This window comes from Nesoenas mayeri (genome assembly GCF_963082525.1).
Source record: "Nesoenas mayeri genome assembly, chromosome: 3".
In the NCBI taxonomy this organism is placed as follows: domain Eukaryota; kingdom Metazoa; phylum Chordata; class Aves; order Columbiformes; family Columbidae; genus Nesoenas; species Nesoenas mayeri.
In genome coordinates, this window is record NC_137544.1 from 111,580,016 (window position 1) to 111,603,611 (window position 23,596).

The 23,596-nt window shown below is 35.5% G+C and overlaps 1 protein-coding gene across 1 annotated transcript in view; it reads right to left on the reverse strand.

Annotated features, from left to right (window-relative positions):
* Window positions 1-23,365, reverse strand: part of WDPCP (WD repeat containing planar cell polarity effector) — a gene marked incomplete at both ends in the record, with an annotated part of 97,948 nt that extends 74,583 nt beyond the window's left edge. Inside the window, 7 exon segments of the mRNA XM_080341501.1 lie at window positions 4,403-4,536; window positions 8,251-8,365; window positions 17,719-17,778; window positions 18,029-18,099; window positions 20,555-20,605; window positions 21,556-21,600; window positions 23,305-23,365. Coding sequence (XP_080197627.1) covers window positions 4,403-4,536; window positions 8,251-8,365; window positions 17,719-17,778; window positions 18,029-18,099; window positions 20,555-20,605; window positions 21,556-21,600; window positions 23,305-23,365 — 537 coding nt within the window.
* Between the last annotated feature and the right edge of the window lie 231 nt (window positions 23,366-23,596).

Consider the following 23,596-nt stretch of genomic DNA (forward strand, 5'->3'; position numbering starts at 1 on the left):
AAAAATGCAGGAAATATTTGAGGTGACAAATTTGAGGAGCAATTGGGAGCATTTACTTTGGATGTGTGAAACAGAATGTATATATACACAGAGGTCTGTGTACATATATCTTCATATAGGCTGCCTGTAAATGTAAAAAATATCTCCTCAGACAGAAAAAGACATGCTCACACTTTTATCTATGGGGAGGGGATTGGGAAGGAAAGGAATGTGAGTTAAGAAGGAATTTACTGCAATGACTCCAATCAATACCAAAATGTACAGTCATGGTTGCTTGACAGCATCGACCTACACATAGGATTTAAGCTTAGCCATATTAAATGACAAGTTCTGCAAAGCTGACCAGGGAGCTCAGGCTAGTGTTTAAGACATAATCAAATATTAAATATATTCTACAGCGTTTGAGCAAATATATATCTTTCTTTTTCCTCCCTAAATTAAGGAATCCAGACACAAACATCTGCTTTGCAAGAGAATATGTACTTTTCTGCATAATGTGGATGAGCTACAGCATCATGCGTAAAGTTTTTGCAGCTCTTGAGAATTGCGCCTCTTTCTCAGGAAGGATTTGTGGAATTTATTATTCAAACTCTGTTATTTTGGAGCACGGTTATTTGAAAACATGAGCAGTGCACCATCTGGGTGACACATGCCAAGGAAATATAGATTGCACCGCATTTCTGCTTAAGGAATTAATGGAAGGTTGATAGCTAGGGGAAAAAAAAAAAAACTATCTTGCCATTGCTGGTCAGCAATAATCGAACCACTTTCTGGGGATTAAGCGCATGGCTAAGCCTACTGGACCAGACACTAGCAAAGGGCAGGGGGTCTTCTTATCAGAGAAATGCTTCTGGAGCCAGGCTCACTACATGACAGATTGCTTTCATATTCCTGTCTGCAAGGCAACAAAGGATGGCAGTAATGCGATAATGCCAGAGTGCAATGGGTGTTAAGAACCCATTGCATTTATGTATTGTATTTAGTAAATAATCAGGCTCATCCAAATTGTGATCTCACCACTCAACCAAGGCCATTAAAATCAAGGTTAATGCTTTAATAATCCTTTGCTGTTTTTTATATGGTCAAAAAGAACCCTTTTCTATTTGCATGGTCATAATATTATTGACCTCTTCATCCCCTGAATACACATCAAAAGGAGCTGAAATCAAAGTAATTACCAATGTTGTTCTCTCATGGTAAACATTTAACTCCTTGTACCATCTCCTCATTCACTAAATTGAAATGGATTAAAAAAAACACAGACAGAAAAAACTTGGGAAAGGTCAATATTTTCAGAATATCCTGTGTTTTACTTGTCAGAATACTCTTTAGAAAGTGTAAAGATAAAACATACATCAAAGTTAACAGGTAGCTGATACTTGAATTAAAGTTAAATTTATTAGGATGGAAAACAACAAATACTTCCACAGATATTAATTAGTGCTGTAGTGCAGTGTTAACTGTTCACGACAATTTCCTATGTAATAACAGCCACAAATCTTTTGTAAACCTTTATGTCTCACATTAGACACAGCACTGTCAAACGTGGATTAATGCCACTGAGAAAAGGCAAATTATAACAGTTGTTTTTGTGCTTTGCTGGTCTTCAAGACTGTAGTGACTCATATCATAAGTCTTCATTTTTCAAAGTGTAAATAAAATCCAAGGTGGTATCATTTACAAAGGAAAAGGATAGAGAAAGTAATTCTTCCATTTAGGTATGTATTGTATAAAAAACCCCCAACTTTTGGATAAATATCAAACTGCAAGGAGGAAAGCATGGTTGACTTGTTGTTATTATTAATAGCACTCTGGTGTCCAGTACTTCCTGGTGTTCCCTGCCAGTTTTGCCCACCATGAGGCTGGACAGTGAACAATGTGAAGTTACTTCTATCCAGGTAGCAAAGGAATTACAATGTAAATATGACAGAAATTGAATTATAGTATTACATATGACTGTAAGCAAGCATTTTCCTCATTGCAGAAATGGAAATTTAAACTTGAATACTATGTACATTTCTCAAGGCTAAACCAAAAGTCAGAGGCAGAGATGAAGGCTACACTCAAATTTCCTGAATCTTAGCTCCATATTTTAATCTCATGGTCATTTTATACCACTGCAAGCTACCTTTTAATTCTCTTTTAATTTATTTTAATTTCTCTCTTTCAATTTCTCTTGAGAAAAAAAAATCAACACCAAGGAACTGTTTTTTCTAAAGTGTGTATTGTTACAAGTTTGCACACTTGCAATAGAGGACCATCTTTTGTTTCTTTTGTTACTACTGAGAGTGAGACTACTGGTGGCTCTGTCTGTAATCTTTTAGATTTTGTAAATGTGACTCTAATTCAATGCAGAGAGCTGACATAATATTATTGCAGTAGTGAATAATACTTTCTGGTGGCTAACACCAGTGCAATTTTGAAGATAATAAAAATTATAGTTAGCTACCTAACTACCAAGCCTCACACAAAAGAACATTCAATTAAAAAATGCAAATGCCTTTTTTTGGCTGGCAAAGAAATAATCCATAATGATTCCCACTGATTTCAAAAGAAAGCAAAGTTAACACTGAACACGGAGGCATTTCTAGAAGCTCATCTGTGTCAGCAAAGAACTGAACATAACAACCCTATTAAGGAGTATAACAGATATTTCTGGTTTCCTAGGGCAGAGAGTTTTCTATGGATTAGGATTTCCTTCTTTCCCAAGCAAAAACTAACCATTAGATCCAAAATGTGCCCAGCAATACCCAGAATGAAAATATATTTTCTAAACATAAATTAAGCACGGAGCTATGGCCCTCACAATTAAATGATGAAGGCAGTCTTCAGCTCACCACAGCTTTTTCATTAGTTTGGAGCTATTAAAAAAATCCCACACCATAGACACACCACACACCGCCCTTGCTTCTAAAGCACAGTCTTAACAAACGCCATAGGCCAGGCACAAGCACACATCATTTTAAAGTAAACTACGTATCAGCTCAGTTCCTGGTGAACAGTGAACTGTCTCAAATCCACGTTATAGAGGTTGGATCAATCTCGCAAACACAAGTCGTTGCTGAAAAGAGGCCCTGAACTGAAACAGCCTGGAAAATGTATTAGATATTCATCCTAGCAGAAAGTATTTCTACCAAGCAAGTTAAAACATAATATGGCAAAATTTAAATTAAAAACACCCTTAAAAAGCTTGCCTTGCAGATGCAAACTCCTGTATGTGAGGAAGCAAATTACTTAGGGGCTGTCAAGGGGAAAATATTTGCTAGCACAAGATTGTTTTCCTTAACATTTATTCAGTCTGAAAGAAATACAAACTCTTCCTTTTGCTTACTACATCTTTCTACCTTTCTTGGGCAAAGGCTTGTCTCTTCTTTGTTCTTGCAGTGAATTGGATGCAGCCCCTTTCCCACTCTGCCTTTTCAAAGTTAATTGCCTTTGGCTGATCATTTTTTTATACTACTGTAGCACCAAGCACTTCCACCTAAGTTCAGACACTGCCCTGATGTCAAAGAGCTTATGGCTGAAATAAGTTACGTCTAAACAGTCCAATCCATCCAAGACACGGTGTAATTCAGCTTGAGATGAGTTTGTTTCTACTGACATCCAAACTGGCCAGTTAAAAGCCAGCTCAGGTATCTCTGGACTACATTTCAGCTACTGCAGTGACTGTGGTATAGACAGATACATATAAAAAGAAGTATTTTAATCTTCACTACGTAAGCAGTGAATTGAGATACAGAGGTACCAAGTCACTTGCCTAAGGTCACACACATAGTTTGTCAGTGGTGAGAAACTCAGCTTCTGTATTTTGAGTCCTAGCTCAGTGCCTTAACTGTAAGATCAACTCTTCCAACAATATGATTATTGTAACTAGAGGGAAAATTAAGATTTCTGCAAAGAATTACAACAGTCTTGGAGCTCAGACAGGTGACTGAATTATCATAACTTCATGAGTTCATGCATATCAGTTGAGCCATAGTAATTGACCATGCGTGCATTTTTAGCCCATAGCACACAAGAGGTAAAACATATTATCTTAAATATTTCACACTGAGGTTACAGATTTTGCTTGTTAAATGCTGAGAATGTGCAAAGGGTCAGTTACTGCTGCTCAACTGGCACAAGGTAATCTGTTAAGCAAGGGTAACTCAACTGTTTATCTGAGCCGTTAACCTAAATACAGTAGAAAGCTGGATGCCTCCTGGCACACTATATTAACTCATTAACTCAGAATGCCATGTCATTTTTTTTGACTTTTCAATAACTGATATTTTTAGAATTTGTGCTTTCTGATCAGCTATGTAAAGGTTTGCCATTTACATTTTTATACAGGATCAGTGAGTACCAGTGATTCACAATGTAAAGTTACCGCAGTATTTACAGTTATCATTGACAGGTATACCTTAAAGTCCAAACAAGAGAGTTTTTCCAGTCTTTTGTTTACATCGAGAGAATCCATCTTCTTTGTAAATTGAATAAAGCAGAGTTCGTTATGGTCCTCAAATGACAAGATGATGAAATTGTCTGTAAGAATAGCTGAAAAACAAATAAATATTGTCACTACTGTAATACCTGTTTCTAGTAACAAAACAAATTACTGAACCCTTCACTGAGACATTACAAAACTCAATTTTTTCAAGACAGTGTCTTAAATATTACACTGAAGTCTCTGTAATCTCCTAAAGGACATCAATGTGACATCCTGCCAGGACCTTCTTGGAAATGAGAAATAAAGCCTAGGGAGTACTCTGATTACATAAACCTGAATAAATTCTCTCATATCAAGTTACCACTACATTCAAATATATGTTTTATGCTCGTCCACATTCATTTTCATCTCGGTTCAGCTTTCACTATTTTTTTTTTTCTTATGGTAACATCCACTGGTATTTCAGAAATGCACCTAATACAGCACTGCTTGTGTTAAGGATGATAAATGCGTGTTAAGGATGATAAATGCAAAGTAGTACTTGAGGTGTATCTGGTATTTTAACACTGTAAGATTCCAGGTGCTGCTGCAGACACCAAGGAAGCCATTACATAGAGGATTATGCTTTAGAGGCCTTCTGAATTTGTTGAAAGCTCCACAAGGTACCCAAACAATACGGATAACCAAGATGGAAACGACTTCCTTGGAGTCTGGAGAAGTGCAGTGGAATCCCTGCTGTTATCATAAGGTGGTGCTAGACAAAAATAGTCCAATATAAAATTGGTTAACTAATTTGACAGTGAAAATTAATTACACAATAGCATCTAGGACCTTTCCCAACTGTTATCCAGTTATTCGAGCAGTGCTCACTTTTAAAGAGATGTCTGAGAATTAAGTGATTCATTAGTGTAACCAGTACCAGATCACTGAGGAATTGTTAATGAGAATCAGGTTTAAAGTTAGGCTAGCAAGCTATTTTCAGAAAGCAAACTCAGGAACCTCTGCTCAAAGGAAAATGTCAAGTAAACAAGAACTGGATTTAAAAAAAAAAAACAAAAAAAAAAACCCACCTGAAAAACATGCTCCGCCCTCCCTAACCGCCACCCCCCCGCCCCCCCCGCCATTTGTGACTAATATCCTAGATTCTTTAATGCATTTTATATACCCATAAGTAGATTGACAGTTCAGTCTTACATACAAGCAGTGAAAACTGGCTACTCAGCTGTGCATTGCTTTTGTTTTGATTTACAACCAGTTTCATTTTCCAGTAGTCATGTACTGGCACAGCTCTGAAGTATCTGGTATGCAAATACTGAAGGGTAAGGTTTAAAGCCAAATAATTGCCTTTGAAACATAACAATAACACTAGCTTTTGAAAAAAGAAAAAAAAAAGAAATGGTGATAAAGTATCATGGTGAGTTAGAAGCTACAGCCAAGATCCTAAACACACATGAAAATTCAAAGCCACTGAGTGTGGTACCATCAATATGTACACAGTTAAAATATTTTGTTATCCTCACAGACATAGTTTCCATTAAAGATGACCTATAGCACATCTCAGATGCTTGTAAAATTTTGGTTCAAGGCAGGAAAGACGAATTCAAAGACCCTCGGACAGGTGTGAACAAGACTAGCAGTGCTTTGATTTTCAGTATCCATGGTTGTCTGGGGCAGGAGTGGAGACCAGATTGACATGGACACAACTGTGGGCACAGTGAGACCATTATTCTTGGTGGACTCATATGCTGCAGAATCTGACTACCCTAAAAAGGCAGGTAGTGCTGTTAATATTCTATACACTAGTACTGTAAGACTTCAGTGCCACAAATAATTTAAAAAACGAGAAATACTGTTTTCTTTCGGAAAGAAATGCTTCTGTTTTTTCTAATCAAATTTATATTTTAATTTAGCTTATAAATAATAAAAATCAGGAGGACTTCACTAGTGGCTGGAGAATTATACATGGAATCTTAATTCTGTATTTTGTGCACACAATCTGACCTTTATTCGAAATGTTAAGAGGGTGTGCTACTCTGAGTTAGAATTACAACATTTCATAAGTAAATTTGGCAGATGTAAATCTTATCAATTTCTACATATACACAATTGTTAAAATAAGAACTATTATTTTTATACAGACTTCTTGTATTAAGTATCAAATTTATTTTGGCCAAATTTATAATTATAATCCTAATTCCAAACTAGATTTGGAAATATATGCAATTATGTTGGATTAAAATTAATTTATTCTAGGCCAATGCTATGTCATGGTTCTCACGTAAGGTAGTTCAGCACAAAAATGTGTATATTGAACACTATCTGTGCGAGTAATAAAAGTATCTTATTTTGTTGTTCCTGAAAAAATCCCACCATATTGCAATGACATGTATTGTGGGTTTTGCTTTGATTGAAAAGAAGCAGTCCTCTTTCACCTTCAGACATGGATATTACCAAATATGAAATTTTTGAATATGTGAAAATAAGGACAAACCATTATAGAACACTATTTATAGCAGTTTAAGTGGTGTAACTGTAGGAAAACATATTGGTTGCTACATTATTGCTTTAGTTGTAAGCTTTTGTAGTTAGCAGTATTTTTTTAAATTGTATTTCTATGACATATTAAGCTAATGTAAGGCAAGATATGTATAATTTCACTATATCTATATCTATATATATATATAAGAGAGCATTCTAAAAAAATTCTACAACTTCAATTTAGGTATAACCTTAGCTTCCATGCTTTCCTACTTTTTGCCACTTGAAAGTATGAAATCCTCTCTCTGGAGCAAAGGGCAGAAAAATCTGAGATGGAATTAGTAATCTAATAACTTAAGTGAGGAGTGAAAAAAAGGAGTCAGGACATTAAATGTGTTTTATACTCTGTGTAATTGGTTGATAAAAAATGAGGTTATGGTGGTTTTTTTTTATACTGAAGATTCTAATAACATAGTTATATTAACATTATTTTTCAAGAGTAAACTACAATATACCAATAAGAAAAGATCAGAGAGACACAGTATTGTAGCTTTCTTGAAAACCAAGTCAATATTCAATAGATGCCTGGGTATGGAAGAAAATAAATCATTAAAGATCAAAGCTAAATCTAGTATATATTCTTGCTAAAAGGATGTAATTTGTTCCACATTTTATGAATTTGGAAGATAATGCATATGTAAGCTGGCTTGCTCCAAAATTCCATGTTCTTGATCATGCAGATGCCAAAATACTGACACCTGGTTGGGTTCTCAGTGGAGCTCATTAGAGACACATTGAATATACTATAGCCATACTATAAAGCTGTTGAAAACTGGTACATTTTCATAAGTTTTCTTCTGCATCAAACAAAACATCATTTTTAGGAGCCACTAGTTAATAACAGTAGTGAGATTTTTGGAAATCTAGAAACTAAATCAGAACACACTCCATGTAAAAAATGTTATCCAGCCTTTTCTAGTAAGTACATATTTTAATAATAACTATCCCATGTAATTAATAAGTTGGCTCATGTTTGGTTCTGTCTCATTTTTCCCACTTAAGAAAAAAAAACCTGCAAGTTCAAATGGCATGTTCACAGTGATTAAAATGTGCAAGAAGCTGAATTTTAGAAACCCATTCAGTATTTGACAAGCCTGAAAACTTTGATGTTAAATATTATTCTTAAAGTGTTCTTAGTCCTGAGGGTTGTAGCTATGGCTTTACATGCAATTACTTGTTGTGTTTGCAAGTCCCCAGTGGCAATAATTAGTCTACCTGTTGATATACTGTTTCTCTACCCTATTGTTAATGTAGGCAATTGATTTGCACGTGGGTGTAATTACCATCACTGATGGTGTCGGAGATGAGCTTCCCCACCAGGGTCCTGTCAATCACCACTTTCTCCAGCTGCGGCCCAGAAAGACTTAGGGACACCAGTATACCTGAGTGAAAGAGGAGCTAAATCCAAATAGTGAGAAAACAAGACATCAAGAATCATTAATAAAGTGAAATGTTCTGAGGTACGTATTAGCAGCTGTCCATTACGCAGTTATCTAATTTTCAAAATTACAAAAAAGACTTATTGTTGATGTGAAGATGACTTATAATGACTTTGAAAGCTTTTTCAATGAAAAGGAGAGGTGTAACACGACACTGAATTATATAGGTACAAGAACTGCAATTGTTGAACCCTTGAAGAAGATGTGTGCTAAGTCCCCAAATGTTGTAGAAAATGTACTGAATTAGTTTGTTACAAAACAAATGACATTTTTGTCCTGAATGAGTAAAGGGATGATGCCAATCACTCTCTCACCCATGGACCTGATTTTTCCTGCATAAAATAACTGTATAGCCTGCATGAAAAAACATATAAAGTTGGGCTTCATGTAATTTTATATTATTATCACAGATTAAAACTATCACCTTTTTACTATTCTTGTTATTTCTGACCATTCGTTTACTGTTTAACTTAAATAATGGTGGCCTACTGCAATGATAGCTGTGGGCTCCTAATAAAACCATGTACTCCTTGGCACAAAGTTATAGACATCTCTCTTAGAAAGAAGGAATTAAAACCATTGGACAGAATATTCAGAGGGTTATTTCAGAGTTAACTGAATGTTTTTGCCTAATTAGTCTCAATTAAATGATACATATAGTCTTGAAGACTGAATCACAGTCCTTATCTGCTCCTTCTGACGCCATATCTTGTATGAGAGAATGCTCAGTGGAAGGAGTTATGAAAACCATTTCTTTTTGCATAATTACACCATTAAACTTAGTCATGTTCTGGATGCTACTATTACAGAAAAGAAATTCAGAAAATAAACCCCCTAAAATTTCTTGCTCCATTGTGAATTGACCTCACTTTTCCAAGTTACTCTAGTAGCAGGAGTATATGAAATGAGTTATTAGAGAGATAATTTTTTTCTTAATAACATGGTAAACAATAGTCAGGGTTTATAAAGAAAAAAAATCTGACCATAGGAATTGTTTAACTCATTGCCAAAATGGTTTCTACAAAGACCTTGAGGTAAAAACAGTGAAAACATCACCACTGTGACTTTGATCTTCACTTGCATTACTGAAAACACAAGTGTATTTTCATTCATCTTCCAGTGCCACCTCTGATCCTGCAAGTTGCTAGACTCGATGACCTCGGTGTATGTTAAAGTTTCAAACCAGATCTCATTCCTGCCACATGGCAGCAATTCTGAAGGACTCATTCTGGCAGCCAGGTTCATCTCCTTCTCATCAGTAAAAAATAAAAATCATCACTCATTCAGCAGAGGCTGTATCAGCCCTAAACTTGCTGAAGTGGGTTGGACCAGGTGATCTCCAGAGGTCCCTTCCAGCCCCAACCATTCTGTGGTTCTGTGAACGACCTTTTCTGCCAAAGAAACCTTCAGTGGAAAGATGAGTGCAGAAATAGAGGGCTCAGCAAAGGAAAGAAACCTGAGACTCCAGCTCTTTCTTCTACCTAACAGCAGATTTTTTAAAGAAATCTCTGTGCTTTTAAAAAACTTACTACTAGAGAAATACTTGCTCTTGTAGTAGAATTTGGCCCAAAAGTATCTTTTTTATTTATACCAAAGCTGTGAGACAAACATTATTTCAATATACTTTTTTAGTACAACACACTGGTACATAAACAGCAGGTAAATTTCCTTGCAGTGAGATCTACTCTATTGTATAACAAAAAAAAAAAAAAAGTGCTGGGGACAGGAGTGGAGTGATCTAATTGGGCTTGCCTCTTGTGCAATGCTCTGCTCCCAACAATTTAGCTATGAAAATTCTCAGTTATACATATTTTGCTATATTACTATAGCTCTGTGCTGTCTGTAGCAAAGAACAGGACAAGCATATTTAAAATAAATTACCTTCTTGCCCTGACTAATATCTTTAACCAATACTTTTCCCAAACTATCTTCCCGTCAATTCACAAGGGTTCAAAAAGAAACTCTACTGATGTCCGAAATAAAAATAAAAAATAACTGTGATGTTAATTTATTAAGAGCCAATTATCATCTCCTATCTTGCCAAAGTCTAACCAAGCATTCTTTGATAAATATATATAGCCAATGTTTAAATATTCCCTGTCATGACAGATGTCCTTTAAGATTTTGTCCTAGTAAAAATGTTAGACACAGTTACAGTTACACTCACACAGCTTTTATTACAATCTTTCAAAACTTCAATTTATCCTTATGTTGAAGTTAGATTAGATAAAATCACAATTTATTTCCAACTTGATAATGTTAAGTCCAGCAAGGTTTGACTACAGTTAGCTATAATTGTCCGAAGAACCTAGTTGAACAAGTGAGGATTGAAACCCAGAAGTTGACGAACTATGACGCAAGCAATGATTAAGGAAAATTACATAAATACTCTAGAAAGATCAGTTCTAAATTCAGCCTGCCACAAAAGAGTAAAACACTCCAAATCCTTCAGTGTTATGTACGACCAAGAATCATAGAATAATTTTGGTTGGAAGAGACCCATAAGATCATTGATTGCAACCAAGATCTAACTCTAGCACTAAACCATGTCCCTAAGAACCTTATCTACACGTCTTTTAAACACCTCCACTTCCCTGGGCAAAGAGAGCTGGTGCAGTCATATAAATAAACTCTCGGACTTGTGTCTTCCACAATGCCTTTGCTTGTGAGTTAAGTTATCCCCTTGGAAAAAGTTACTGTCATGGTAGGTTGCTCCCGTGCTTCCTTGCCTTGCAGAGCGTTAGAAGACCATCCTGGAGTTCACCTGGGAGAATATGCTAAGTGAATCAGAAGTCTGTTTGTAGTCTCTAGGTTTACCTGACAGAATAGGGATATATACCACCCATCCAGGTAAAGAGAGGCAAAACACCGAGAAAAAGGTGTTTTCATCTGTAGATGGTCAGTGACCTTGAATGACTGCATTACTGAATGCAGCCACATGCTTGTCACTCTGCTGACATCTAATATGTCCATCCAATACGCTATCTAGAGACATGCTTGCCAACTCCTGGATTGAGAGTAACAAATAAGGATTCTTTAACTCTTAGATGTTTTGGGGTGTAAATTCACTTCATGCCTATATGTTAATTTCCTGGTAATGACATAAATCACAACTCTTACAGAGCTATAATAGAAATCTATCAAAACTGCTCCAGTGTATGATGACACTTATATAAATATAAAATATTGTGCCAATGGGCGTGCTTTGCTTTACATCTATGAAACTAGTCATTAAACCAATGCTATGTATTTCCAATATTGCATAACATCTCTCTATGCTACCAGTATGGCACAACAGTAGGTAAAAATAATATTTCCATGGCTTTTATTGTTTCTTCCATTGTGCTCCCTCCTTCCTTATTTTTACAGCAAAACATTCCCATTATTCTCCACAGAAGTTTGAGATATTTAGACAAAACTTAAATTTTAATTTAACAAATTTTTGCTATAACTTACCGTGGTTTACAATATACTTGTGCTCCACAGGTTTAAGTCCTTACCTCTAGGAAATTTAGAGTCTAAATTTAAAAAATAAATCAAAGACCTTACACACTAGATGGCCATGTAAGGTCAGTACTTCTTCCACCTCTCTTTAAAAATCCTTTGGATTAGAAGGAGGTTTTGTTTTTTTGTTTTTTTGGGTTTTTTTAAATACTTCTTAAAAGTTTACCATTAAATACAAGCAGGTATCTAAATAAAGCAGGGAAGTGGTGAAGTCACCTCCCTGGAGGTATTTAAAAGACATGTAGATGTGGTGCTTAGGGACATGGTTTAGTGCTGGACTTGGCAGTGTTACTTAAACCATTGGACTTGATGATCTTAAGGGTCTTTTCCAACCAAAATGATTTCATGGATTCTATGATTCTGTATTTTATTTCATCAAAAACATTCTGTAAAAGAGAAAATATTTACGTGCTCAAACTGAAACTTCACTATTTCAGTTCCTTACTCATTGTGTAGTCTATGCAGATTGTTATATGATAATAAGATTTAGGTGCTGTTAGACATAAGCTTGCATAGTTAAGATTGTATGGGTGGTAGATGGGAGATGTCCAATCATAAGCATGAATGAGTATAAAGCAAATGGGGAAGATTGCAAACTTGGCTTGAACACAGATACACAGTGATACAACACCAAAAAGTACTGCTCAAGGGAATTGCCCATCATTGCTAAAGAATAAAAGCAAACATAAGCGGCATTATTTACACAAGGCACAAAGTCATTCCATCTAACAGGTATCAAATTAGTGAAAGAAGCTCACAATAATGAAACACATCACAAATTTTTTAGAGTGAAGTACCGCAATGTGAAAAATAGAAACAAGAAGAGTCATCTCTACAGATTTAACAGTCTGAAGGTGTTCCTAAACAAAATATGGAAGCATGACTTCATACCTATTGGAAGAATAGGCACAGGCTTCATACTTGAACAGAGCCCAAGTAAAATGTTTGGGCATCTGGTCTACATGCTGGGAAGGAAGTGCCACTTAATTTCTGTGTTACTGAGGAGTTGACTATGAAGACTTTGACAGAAGGAATTATGCAATTTGCGTGCCAATGGTTCTTCAATGAGCAAAACAGACATAAGAAGGAGCAGAAGATAATCAGGGGAAGAACTTAGCCCTTTTCTTCCCCAACCAAAAAGTGCTTCAATATGTATTTGAATTACTTTTTATTAAGCAAAGGACTTAAGTACAGGTTCAAGACTTATGGACATTGGTAGAACTTAAGCACGCACTTCAGTGGATTCCTTTATCCTTGGCAGCCTTAGCCCTTGAGTCCTCATTCATGTAGCTTAGCTCCTTATCAGCCCTTCTACCTAAAAAGACACCTGCAGAGCAAAGCCAGGATTTGCTTCTATCTGATAAAAATTGGGAGACATGGAAAAAATGCCTGTAAAAAAAACCAAAACATTGCTGCAAACTGTTTTCCCTTACAGAGCCCAGCTGACAAAGGAATATGCAAAAGGAGAAGGGAATTGCAAAGCATTTCTTGTTCAAGCAGGTTCACAGGGTTTTTCCCCACCTCTTCATTTCAGATTGCTTTCTTAGCCACCCTACCATAATTACTCTGTTGCATGCCTTATTACAGATGAAGTTATTGTTGTTACATGTTACTGTTTCACAATAATCAATGCATTTGTACTTCAAGCTCCAAATCTCTAAAACCACAAAACACATTAATGGCTGTGATCAAAAGCAACCAAAAGAATTTAATACGAGGGCAGTGTTCCTCATAGTAACTGGTGATGGGTACTAGCTTCTTATGTATTCCAGCCAGAATGTCCTGCTTTTGATATCAGATGTGCTACTGTACGTCACCATGTCTTGCTAAATCAGTTTGCTTATGGGCACTGTAGCTGATATTACAAGCCATGTCAGCAAATATTGCTGAGCATTTCAATTCAGAATCCAGTTCTAAGTATGTCAATGATGGTAACGTAAAAAGCACTCATACACACACATAAACTGCAACACAAATAAAATTAAATCAAATCAAATCAAAGTAATTTAGCAGAGAATATATGCATCTTTTTCATTAGCAGTAACTGATATGATTCACAGCTAGTGCTTGGGTTTCATACAATAAAATAATTCTGTTTTGGCATGTGCTTAATTCCACATTGTAATACAAATGTAAAACTAAAAGAAATTGGAAATCAAATGTTTTGGCTAGATATCGTTAACATTTACTACCTTGCATTGTAAAACCAAAACTGAACCAACGGCATAATTTCATAGAACTGATTTCATGATTTTGTGGTAAAACTTAAAAGCATTCCAAAGAAGTAGAGAAGGAGACCAAGAGGAAGCCAGAGCTGAGTAAACTCAACAATAATGATTAAATTAATTCCTTAGATTAATATTCCTTGGCAGGGAAAACCGAGGAGTGAATTGCTTATTTAATTATTAATAATACAGTGCCATGTTATTGTAAAGACTTCTTGTCTTCTTTTTTTTTTTTTTTTCTGTCATCTTTCTTTTCTTTGACATCAACTGAAGATTACAGGATTATTTCAGCAACTCATCACAGGTCAAAGTTGGGGTTCAGAAGTACCATACAGAAATGGTGTGCATTCAGAATGTATTGGAACAAGTAGGAACAGACCTAAAGAAAAGACCTCAGTCCTTTAGGGCTCAACTAAGCTCTTTTAAATAGGAGAGCAAGCTCTGTGACAAAAATCACTGTACAGTTAGGTTATGTTTACATGAACTGACACATCACCTATTTCAGAAGCTCTAAGCAGTACTAGAATGTATACTTAAGACTGTAAAAATAAAGGTCAATGGATTTTCTTTTTGGCAATGGACAAGGAAGTAAATAGGAAACTTCTAATGCACTGATTGTGTACATATATATGTATATATACAAAGTAATAGGAGAAATTTTCATGCATGAAATTAAACATCAAGGTAGAAGGCTGGGCCAGCATTATAGTAGTTCCAGACAAGCTCGTATAGAAGAGCTAATTTTGAGAAATACATTCATTCATACAATGGACAAGATAATCTGCATGCAAAATAAACACGATTTTTCACTGAGGCATATGCATGAAATCTAATTGGTCATTTGCACACAAACAGGTAACATAACAGCACATTTATTTTTAACTGATGCATGTTTAAATTTATAGTGCAAATTTTTTTGCCTGTGGTATAGTTAGAAGCTGGAGGAAGAAGAAGTGAGGGATTAGGAATTGTGAAGTTTAGGTTCCAGAAGCCACACTAGCAGCAATCCTATGCTTGTTTTTCACATAATCTGAGGGAAATCATACTACTCTTTTAAATGACAGCCTTGTTATCATTGTATCATCTTTCAGATTTTTTTTCGATTTGTTCTGTCTTGTTAAAGGTAAGACAGTCATTGAGTTTTTGGATAGCACATTGTTATTACAACACAAAGGGAACTCTTCCTGGTTCAGCTAAAGGTATGGCAGATGCAAATACATGCAACGTTTATTGGAAAACACGTTGGCTGTTGAGTTAAACATTTTAATTTGTATAATGAATTTATGACATTGTATTGCTATTAAAAAACAAAGATCTAAAAAAAAATACTATACTTACACCATATACTCGGATTTAGCCCAAATCATTGAAATTATGACGGTCAGGGTAATTCACTACATGCTTTCCATGTTGTTTGTCTGACATGTTGCTTTCTATTACACTTTAAAGTTAATGCAAACATGGACTCTTCTTTTTCCACTAGCAGCTGCTCTGGTAGCCATCCAAAATAGAACATGAATACAGTAGTGCTATGACACAGATCACATCATTATGTGATAAGCACTTTCTGCTGAAACAGTTAACTAATTTTCTACTTAGAACTAAAAAAATAAATGTACAACATCTTTTCCAGAAGCTTCAGAACATTTGTATCCAAAAAGGAGTGTTCAGATATTCCTGCAAAATGGTCAAAGACAGATGAGCAGCAGAAAAACAAACATAGAAATTGATAGAAGACAGCTTTTCTGTTCTAGACTCTCTCAAATTATTCATTTTCTCTGGTTTATTTTCATTTGTTGGAGAGCTTATATTTTCAGAACGACGGAAAGTGGAATATCACAATTGTTTTGGCAGAATATTCTAAACCCTGTTGCAGACTTCAATGATCAGCCATTATTATATAAAAAACCCTTTTTTTTTTGTGATTGAGAAATCAAAATCAGAATTTAAGGACAAAAAAATAACTGTGATTTTTATTATAACTTTAACCCTGGCTATGTTATAAGCTGTACTGTCACTTATACTCTGGCTATACAAGCCATCTAAAAAACCTTCAAAAAGTTCCCCCTTACATGATTCAATCCAATATAGAGCCAAACCTAACATACTAAGATAAAAATATCCCTCTCTTCTGTTTCTCATCTTGTACAAGAAATAAATAAAACTGTATTTGTCTCCTTTTTTTAATGTAAGCCTGAAACTACTTAGAGGATACTAAGTAAAAAAGAGAGTTTTATACAGAATTGATAATCAGCCAAAGGTGTTAAATTATAAAGGCAGGACGATCAAATTTTGGCAAGGAGTTCACTGTTCCAAAGTATGTATTGGTAAGGAATGCCAGTGGATGCAGACAGATGGGAAGGGAATGAAAATGTCACAAGGAGAATGGACAAGGAAAGCAAATGGAGACAGAAAACTGTGCAGCAGATGAATACACTCATGGTTAACTGACTCAGTATTTCTTAACCAAATTCCTTTCCTAATTACAACAACAATAACAGGAAAAAAAAAAGTCCTCTAAATTAGCATACAATTAATATTTAAATCAGTTCCAGATGATTAACATTCACAGATACATACTATGTAATCTGTACAAAAATTATATACATTTACTAGCGATAATATCTGACAACTAAATGTATTATCTTATTGATACAAAAAGACTATATACTATTTGGCATGTCAGGTATTCAAAAGTTTTGCTGTTCTTAAAGACACTTCTGGAATTTCAGCTGTGTAATGTTCTAATATTCAATACTCATCCTGCTGACACACATTTGGAACTACTTGAATTAAAAGAAGAAAAAAGTAATCTAAAAAAGCATGACAGTTAGAACACAAAATTTCTTCTTAGAAACAGTATTAGTAATATTTAAAAGTATTCCCCATGCCAAAGCAACTTCAAATATGATGCATATTCCTAACAAATAATGAAGACTGAAGAAACTTATAAAATACGTTACATATGTTTTTCAGAACAAGCTCATTATTAAGGAGATAGACCATGTTCATGTTCAGATCTCCCACTTACCCTACTGTTCTGTGTTAGAGGGTGTGAAAAGCTGTTTCTTGTATACAATATGTCAAACTTACATAGACAGAGGACATAGTTACATGAGTGTCACATGTCACAGTATATTTTGTTCCACAACTTGATTAAGTATTTAGTTGGTTTAGAGTTATAGCTTCCCTCCCATATTACACAAGCACAAAGTAAAAAGATTTGCGACAGAGACGTAAATAATTAAGAAACAAAAATTAAAAAATATTTTAACTGCTCCCTTAGCATGCTATTTTGAAGTACAGAATACCTTCATTTTCCCCAAATAATAATAATAATATCTCAGAGTCAGGGGCCTTTAAATTTAATTTTTCTTGTTGATAAGAAACAGATTATTGTTTTGTAGCATCTATTTCAGGTTAGACATTTAAATAAACACAACCTGGGTAATAAGAGCCCACACATTAAAAAAAACCAATGATTTTCTGTGTTAGTTAACATTTTAACACTATTGCATCAATCACTGAATGGCTGTTAGGCTCCACTGGCTGAACATTGCAAGAACTTGTCAAAACATTTTACCTGACAGATATGTTTGTTCTTCCATTTGCTCAGCATACATTGACTGCTTTGCATTAAGTCCTAAAGGACAACAGAAAACAGAGAGTGGAGTTGGCAGTACACATTGTCACTATTGGTTAACATACTTCTGATTTTCAAGTTCATAGATGAAGCATGCCACACAAAGATGTAGCTGTTTTGGAACAGCTCGCCAGACAAAAGCACATTTATCATCACTGGGAGAGTTGGATCTTTATGAAAATTAAAGCTGTTGAAAGAGGTTTGAAAACCGGATTATATGTTGCTGTACTTGAAACTTTCCGAAACATACCTCTACCTCCTTGAGTGTCTCTCGTAGTTTGTCTGGTCGCTTGTTTTTCAGTATCCAAGGATAATCTCGAACTGGCAAATAAAAGTAAAAAAAAAAAAAACAACAAACAACAAACAAAAACACAAACACAGAAATGTGCATATATAGGCAACTGTGTGTACTTACATGTATACATATATGCATGTATGTAGAAATATATATTTATGTAATTTAAAAGTTCTTCAAGGTGAGCTTCCTTTTCCATGGAAACACAAAACTAAGGTTTCTAGGAGTTACCTTAAATGTAAAACTTACCTATAACTGGAATGAAATGGCTATGGTTTCTATTGGTTTGTATCGCCAAATTATATCCTTTTGAAAAGCTCTGTCACAGGAACAATTTGCAGGAAATATCCACACTGACCATGATTCACCATGGCAATTGTGCACAAAGCTCTCAGGATGTAACACCTTACTCAGCTGCTAAGCACTTGCAATGAGAAAGTGTCTCACATTCAGTATGTAAACTCAGATTCAAGTTACTAAATCCTAAACAGATACTATTCTTTTCAACTAGCATTCATTGCCTGATTTCAAAATGCAGGCACTAATGTGTCTGCAAAATATATATACATGAATATATGCATGTAAAGAGATATTAACAGGTAATTGTGAACAAAATAACTTATCAGGTACAGTTATTTTTAGGATTTGTTCTTGAAAATTCTGTCTGAAGAATATGCCAAGGCAAGCAAACAAGAAACTGCATGATTGCTATAGTCCTTCATCAAATTTATTAACATTTAGCAAACTATCATGAAAATTCTGGCCTAATACATTAATCCTTAATGAGGATGCAAAGCTTCCTCTGGAGTTGCTAGTAATTGACTTGTTCCATGGCTGAGAATCAGGCCCCCATAATTTGTGAGATTTCATCATTTAAAAGTGAGCAGCTTTTTGTTCATAAGTATACAATAAAAACCATGAGAAACTAGAACACGTTGTCTTTTCAGAATCTAGCCTATTTAAAGGAAATCTGATGAAAAGTTTTAAGCTCCAAGCTATCAGTTTGTATGCCAACTTCCAGACTAAATGACTTAACAGTTGTGTTTAAACCTCCCTGCAAAAAGGAGCTTACAATAGAAGTGCTATAGAGTGAAAAAATGAAGGATTTCCTATATCAACAAAAAAGCACACCAACATACAACTTCTCTTTGTATTTTATTGGACAGAAGCCAGTGTTGGTGGAACTGTTATGATAATATTAATTAGGCATGTAAGATCACATTTTCAATGGGCGCCTTCATTAATACACATATGAAAAATGGGAAATTGCCTGTAGAGTTACCAAACTATGCATAACAAATCAGTAGCTGTGAACAAAGTTACCCAGTGCTCTTCTTCAAGAAATCTGCTATACCGTGCTTTGTGCCTAGGCCAACTCTATATTTATAGCAACAAGGTACATCAGTTGTGCTACTTTTGCATATCACACAAATAAAACATAACAATTGGGGCTTCTGTATAACGGGGTTTACCTGGGTCTGTTTCTCTTTACATAGGCAGTGCCTGCATAATAATGCTGCCCACAGCACAAGGTACAGAAATCCATTATGTTCCTCCCTACTTATGACCCTTTCTCATCTCCTCACCTTTAGAGAGCAGGTGTAGATTTACCACATGGCTGTGTGCACCTTCATACCCACCCCTAGTGGGGCTTCAACCTGCTCCAAACACACCTTATGGCACTGCAAATAACTTATCCTTCTGGAACACATTTTGCCTTCAAATGCATGCACAATTCCATGTGAATTTTCATCATGATAAGATAAAATGTTAAGGCAATTCTTACAGCAAACATATTACTTTGTGAAGTAATCTAAAAATCAATTAGATTTTTCAGAGTTGTCATCTAATAATGTTTGAACATAAATGAATGCTCTGAGCAATAATAACTACACAGGAGTTGTAAAACCTGACTAAAAAAAAGTTGTGCTAATATAAAAATCTTTAACTGTCACAGTACTGGTGTGTGATAGCATAAACTGAAATTGCTTTTAACCAGATAATGCAGCAACAGTGTAAATGTTTCAAAGCTAAAAGCCTTCTGTGAAGGCAGCTGATTATTAACCTGGAATTTGATTTTGGCTGAAAGTATTTTAGTTATAATTTCCAGGTTTGAGGCAGTTGGTATTTCAATTCAAGAGCTGACTGGGAAAATGTTTATTGCTCATATGCTGAATAAATTTCATAATGAAAATAAGTGTGATTATTTTTGTGGTTCCTCTTGACAATGGATTTGAGAAGTAATACACACTACCCTGCTTGGTGACGCAGAAAAGAAGAGATTGCAAATATACCAGCAAGGAATAATTACAACTTTTGAACTGTTTTGTGCTGTGTAGTTCTGTAACCATCCTTAGATGGCACGTGCAGAAAGTTACACTGGAAGCAGTCTGAGTTACTTTAACGCTTTTCGAGGGGCATCACCAATCCAATTTAATAATTTGGTCTTACTGTAACAAGAAACTCAGAAAATATCCTTATATTCTGTCAGCTTTTGCTTCTCTTCTAAGTTACCATGCTTTACCTGTGATGCTAAAGGACAGAAAGGATCTAAAGATGAATGATAATCCTTACAACTGCTGTCAGCGAATATTAATATTAGAGAGAGGTTTCATACAGTTTGATAAGATACAGAAATTTACAAAAAATTAACACAGCCCTGATGTTTTCATCTCATAAGGCAGATAATCTTAAATTTGCAGTGAAAGAAAGGCTTATGCAGCCCCACAGGTGGGCTGGCATTACTGAGCCTCCAGTCTCATCAGATAGTGAAGCGAGCTGCAACTGAACCCAGAGGAGAAGCGAAGTCAGTCTGTCAGCAGAGCCACGGAGACAGCGCATTAACCACCAAATGCAGCCCGCGGGATGCCCACATGAGCCTCCACTCCAGCCTGCCCGCCAAGACGAAAAGAGGGAGTAACTCTAGCTGAACAGACCTTTTGGCTCACTGTGAAACTTCTAGGATTAACAGGATTAATCAGATAAAGAAAATTGATCGTTCGCTCTGAAATGGCCATTTCAGAGGCCAGGTAGGGATGCAGGAGGGCAGGGCTCGCGGTCCTCGTGCATTCAAGGTGCCCTCTGCTGGGATTCCAGCAAACGCCCACCCCAGCCCTGCTCCATCCCTCGCCATGATGCTAGCATGGTCTTTTGGTATTCTGCAGCAGGTGAAAGGGCTGAATAGAATAGAAAATATGATATAAAATACTAGACTTTAGAATATAAAAATCCCACTTACATTTTTTTAGGTTGTTTTTATGTAAATAGTTTTCCATTTTTTTTCTTTTGTGGAATAAGAAGTTTTTACATACTCTGATATAAAGAGAAAATATTTTTCTGTGTTTCCTTACTCTACAGAAATACAGAGGCACACATTAACACAAAATTCAAAGTTGTGTTTTTCAATGCAAACAGCCTGTGTCACAGTATAATGAACATCTGTAAATTTTATTTAATTTTAGTTATGATTATTTATATTTTACCTGATTCTTTCTTGTCATAGTACTGGTGGATCCCAATATCTTCATCTATATAATTGAATATGAATATATTAATTGTGGATGTGACACTGGAAACAAAACACAATCTAGCAAGCAAAGTTCAGCATCTCAGGTTTTGCTGGCTGGATCAAACTGTCAGGTGTCAAAATACAAGCGACAGTGGAAAAGCTACACCACAGAGTCTTAATATCAGTAAGAATTTCAAGAACCAGAAGGCAAGGGCTGAAGGGGAATGTGGCAGGTCCTTATATTTATTTGGAGCTCTCATTTCCTTCACATACACTTTGATTCTCTTCCAGCCACTTACATGCAAAAGTATTTTTACCACCTTCCTAATTATCAGCTTACCAAAGAACTGTAAGGATCACAGTGAAAAGCGTACCTTACAATAACTTAAAACGTTTTTGGTGACTGACACAGCTGACCTAAAGACGACAGCATTTTTTTTAAGATTCATGAACTCATAAACCTGCCCTTTCAAAGGATCCAATATTCTTCTTCATTCTTCTATAGGTATTATTGTCTACCTGGTTCCCATGGCAAAGAAATTTGGATGTTTCAGGTACAGTGGGACCGCAAGCCACAGCAAGCAGCTCCTGATGTAGCTGACTGGTAAATATTTAGGTGGGCCACAGCAAGCTCCACCAAGTAGATCTAAGTACCGCTTTAAGTTGCATTGTTTTGAAGTAATTAGTTTGACACGGCGTCTGTCTCCATCTAAATTCAGACAGGGATATACCATGGGGACAAATTCCTCACTGGGAGAAATGTAGGAAGGCATTGCAATGTAGGCAGCTTTTAAAACAAGACAGCAGCCATCCCCTTCTGCCTCAGAATTTTATAATGAGGTTTGTAGGCAATAAATAAACAGAGACAAAGCAAGAAGGTCAAAGGCAGAAAATTGGCACAGTAGGCCAGAGTACAACTTTAATGACAATAAATCACAACTGCGCCTTTACTTAAACCATCAGACTTTCCTATGAAATACAGCTTTTTACTTTTTTACATTACTGCTGTAACAGAACAGCTCTCACAAAGATGCAATGCCAAGACACATTGAGTCAATACTTGAATAATAACATTCAACTGAATATTCATTCATATTCAATCAAATATCCACTACTACTCTCAATATTTCAACAAAAGCATTATAAAGTACAATTGGCATGAAGTGTCATAAATAATATTTTTACATGGTCCACTTATAAAACAGTGGGGGTTTTTTTAGTATTATATTTTAGCAATAACAAGGACAGATGAATGAAGGTAATTTCTACATGGCTAACAATTAGTCTTGTGTCTCCTGGAACAATCAATCAATAAGCATAAAATTTCAAGTAATCATGCAAAATACCCAGAAGATGCAGTAATTTTTTTATTTTCATGCTAAGTACAAATCTGCAAATCACTTGACTATTGATCTTTATTCACCCAAACTAGTCATTAAACTGAAGCTCACAGTCAAATAGGACATAGCTTCCTAAAAAGGAAAATGCATCCAATTAAATATAATCTTAACATTTTTACTTGAAAGGATGCTCCAGTTCTATGATGTGATAAGGAAAGAAACTGACCAAGTTCAAACATCATATTGCTGCCTAATTTTCTTTCTCTTAAGTATAAAACCCACTTCATTTGGGTATTCAGAATTTTATAGAACTTTAATATTAATCAGCAAGCTTTTCTGCTGGTTTGTTTCTGTATTTTTTTTAGTAATGCATAACAGCTCACCTCTAATATGCAAGTTAGTCTTCAAAGACCACAGGAACATCTCAGTCAGGCAGAAACACATCTGGTGGCAGTCAGAGCTTTTGCACTATCAAAAGAAGGAAAGAAACTGCACGAGCAAATTAATTACCCTCTATCACCAGTGAAACTGCAAGTATTTTGGAAACTAAGTGCTAAAAGAACCTAGCACCAACAGTATTTTGTTATATATAAGTTGTAGTTTTTGACCATGATAAAACAAATGATACATGGAAAAGAATAGGATAAGAAATGTGTATCTGTCTACATATCCAGC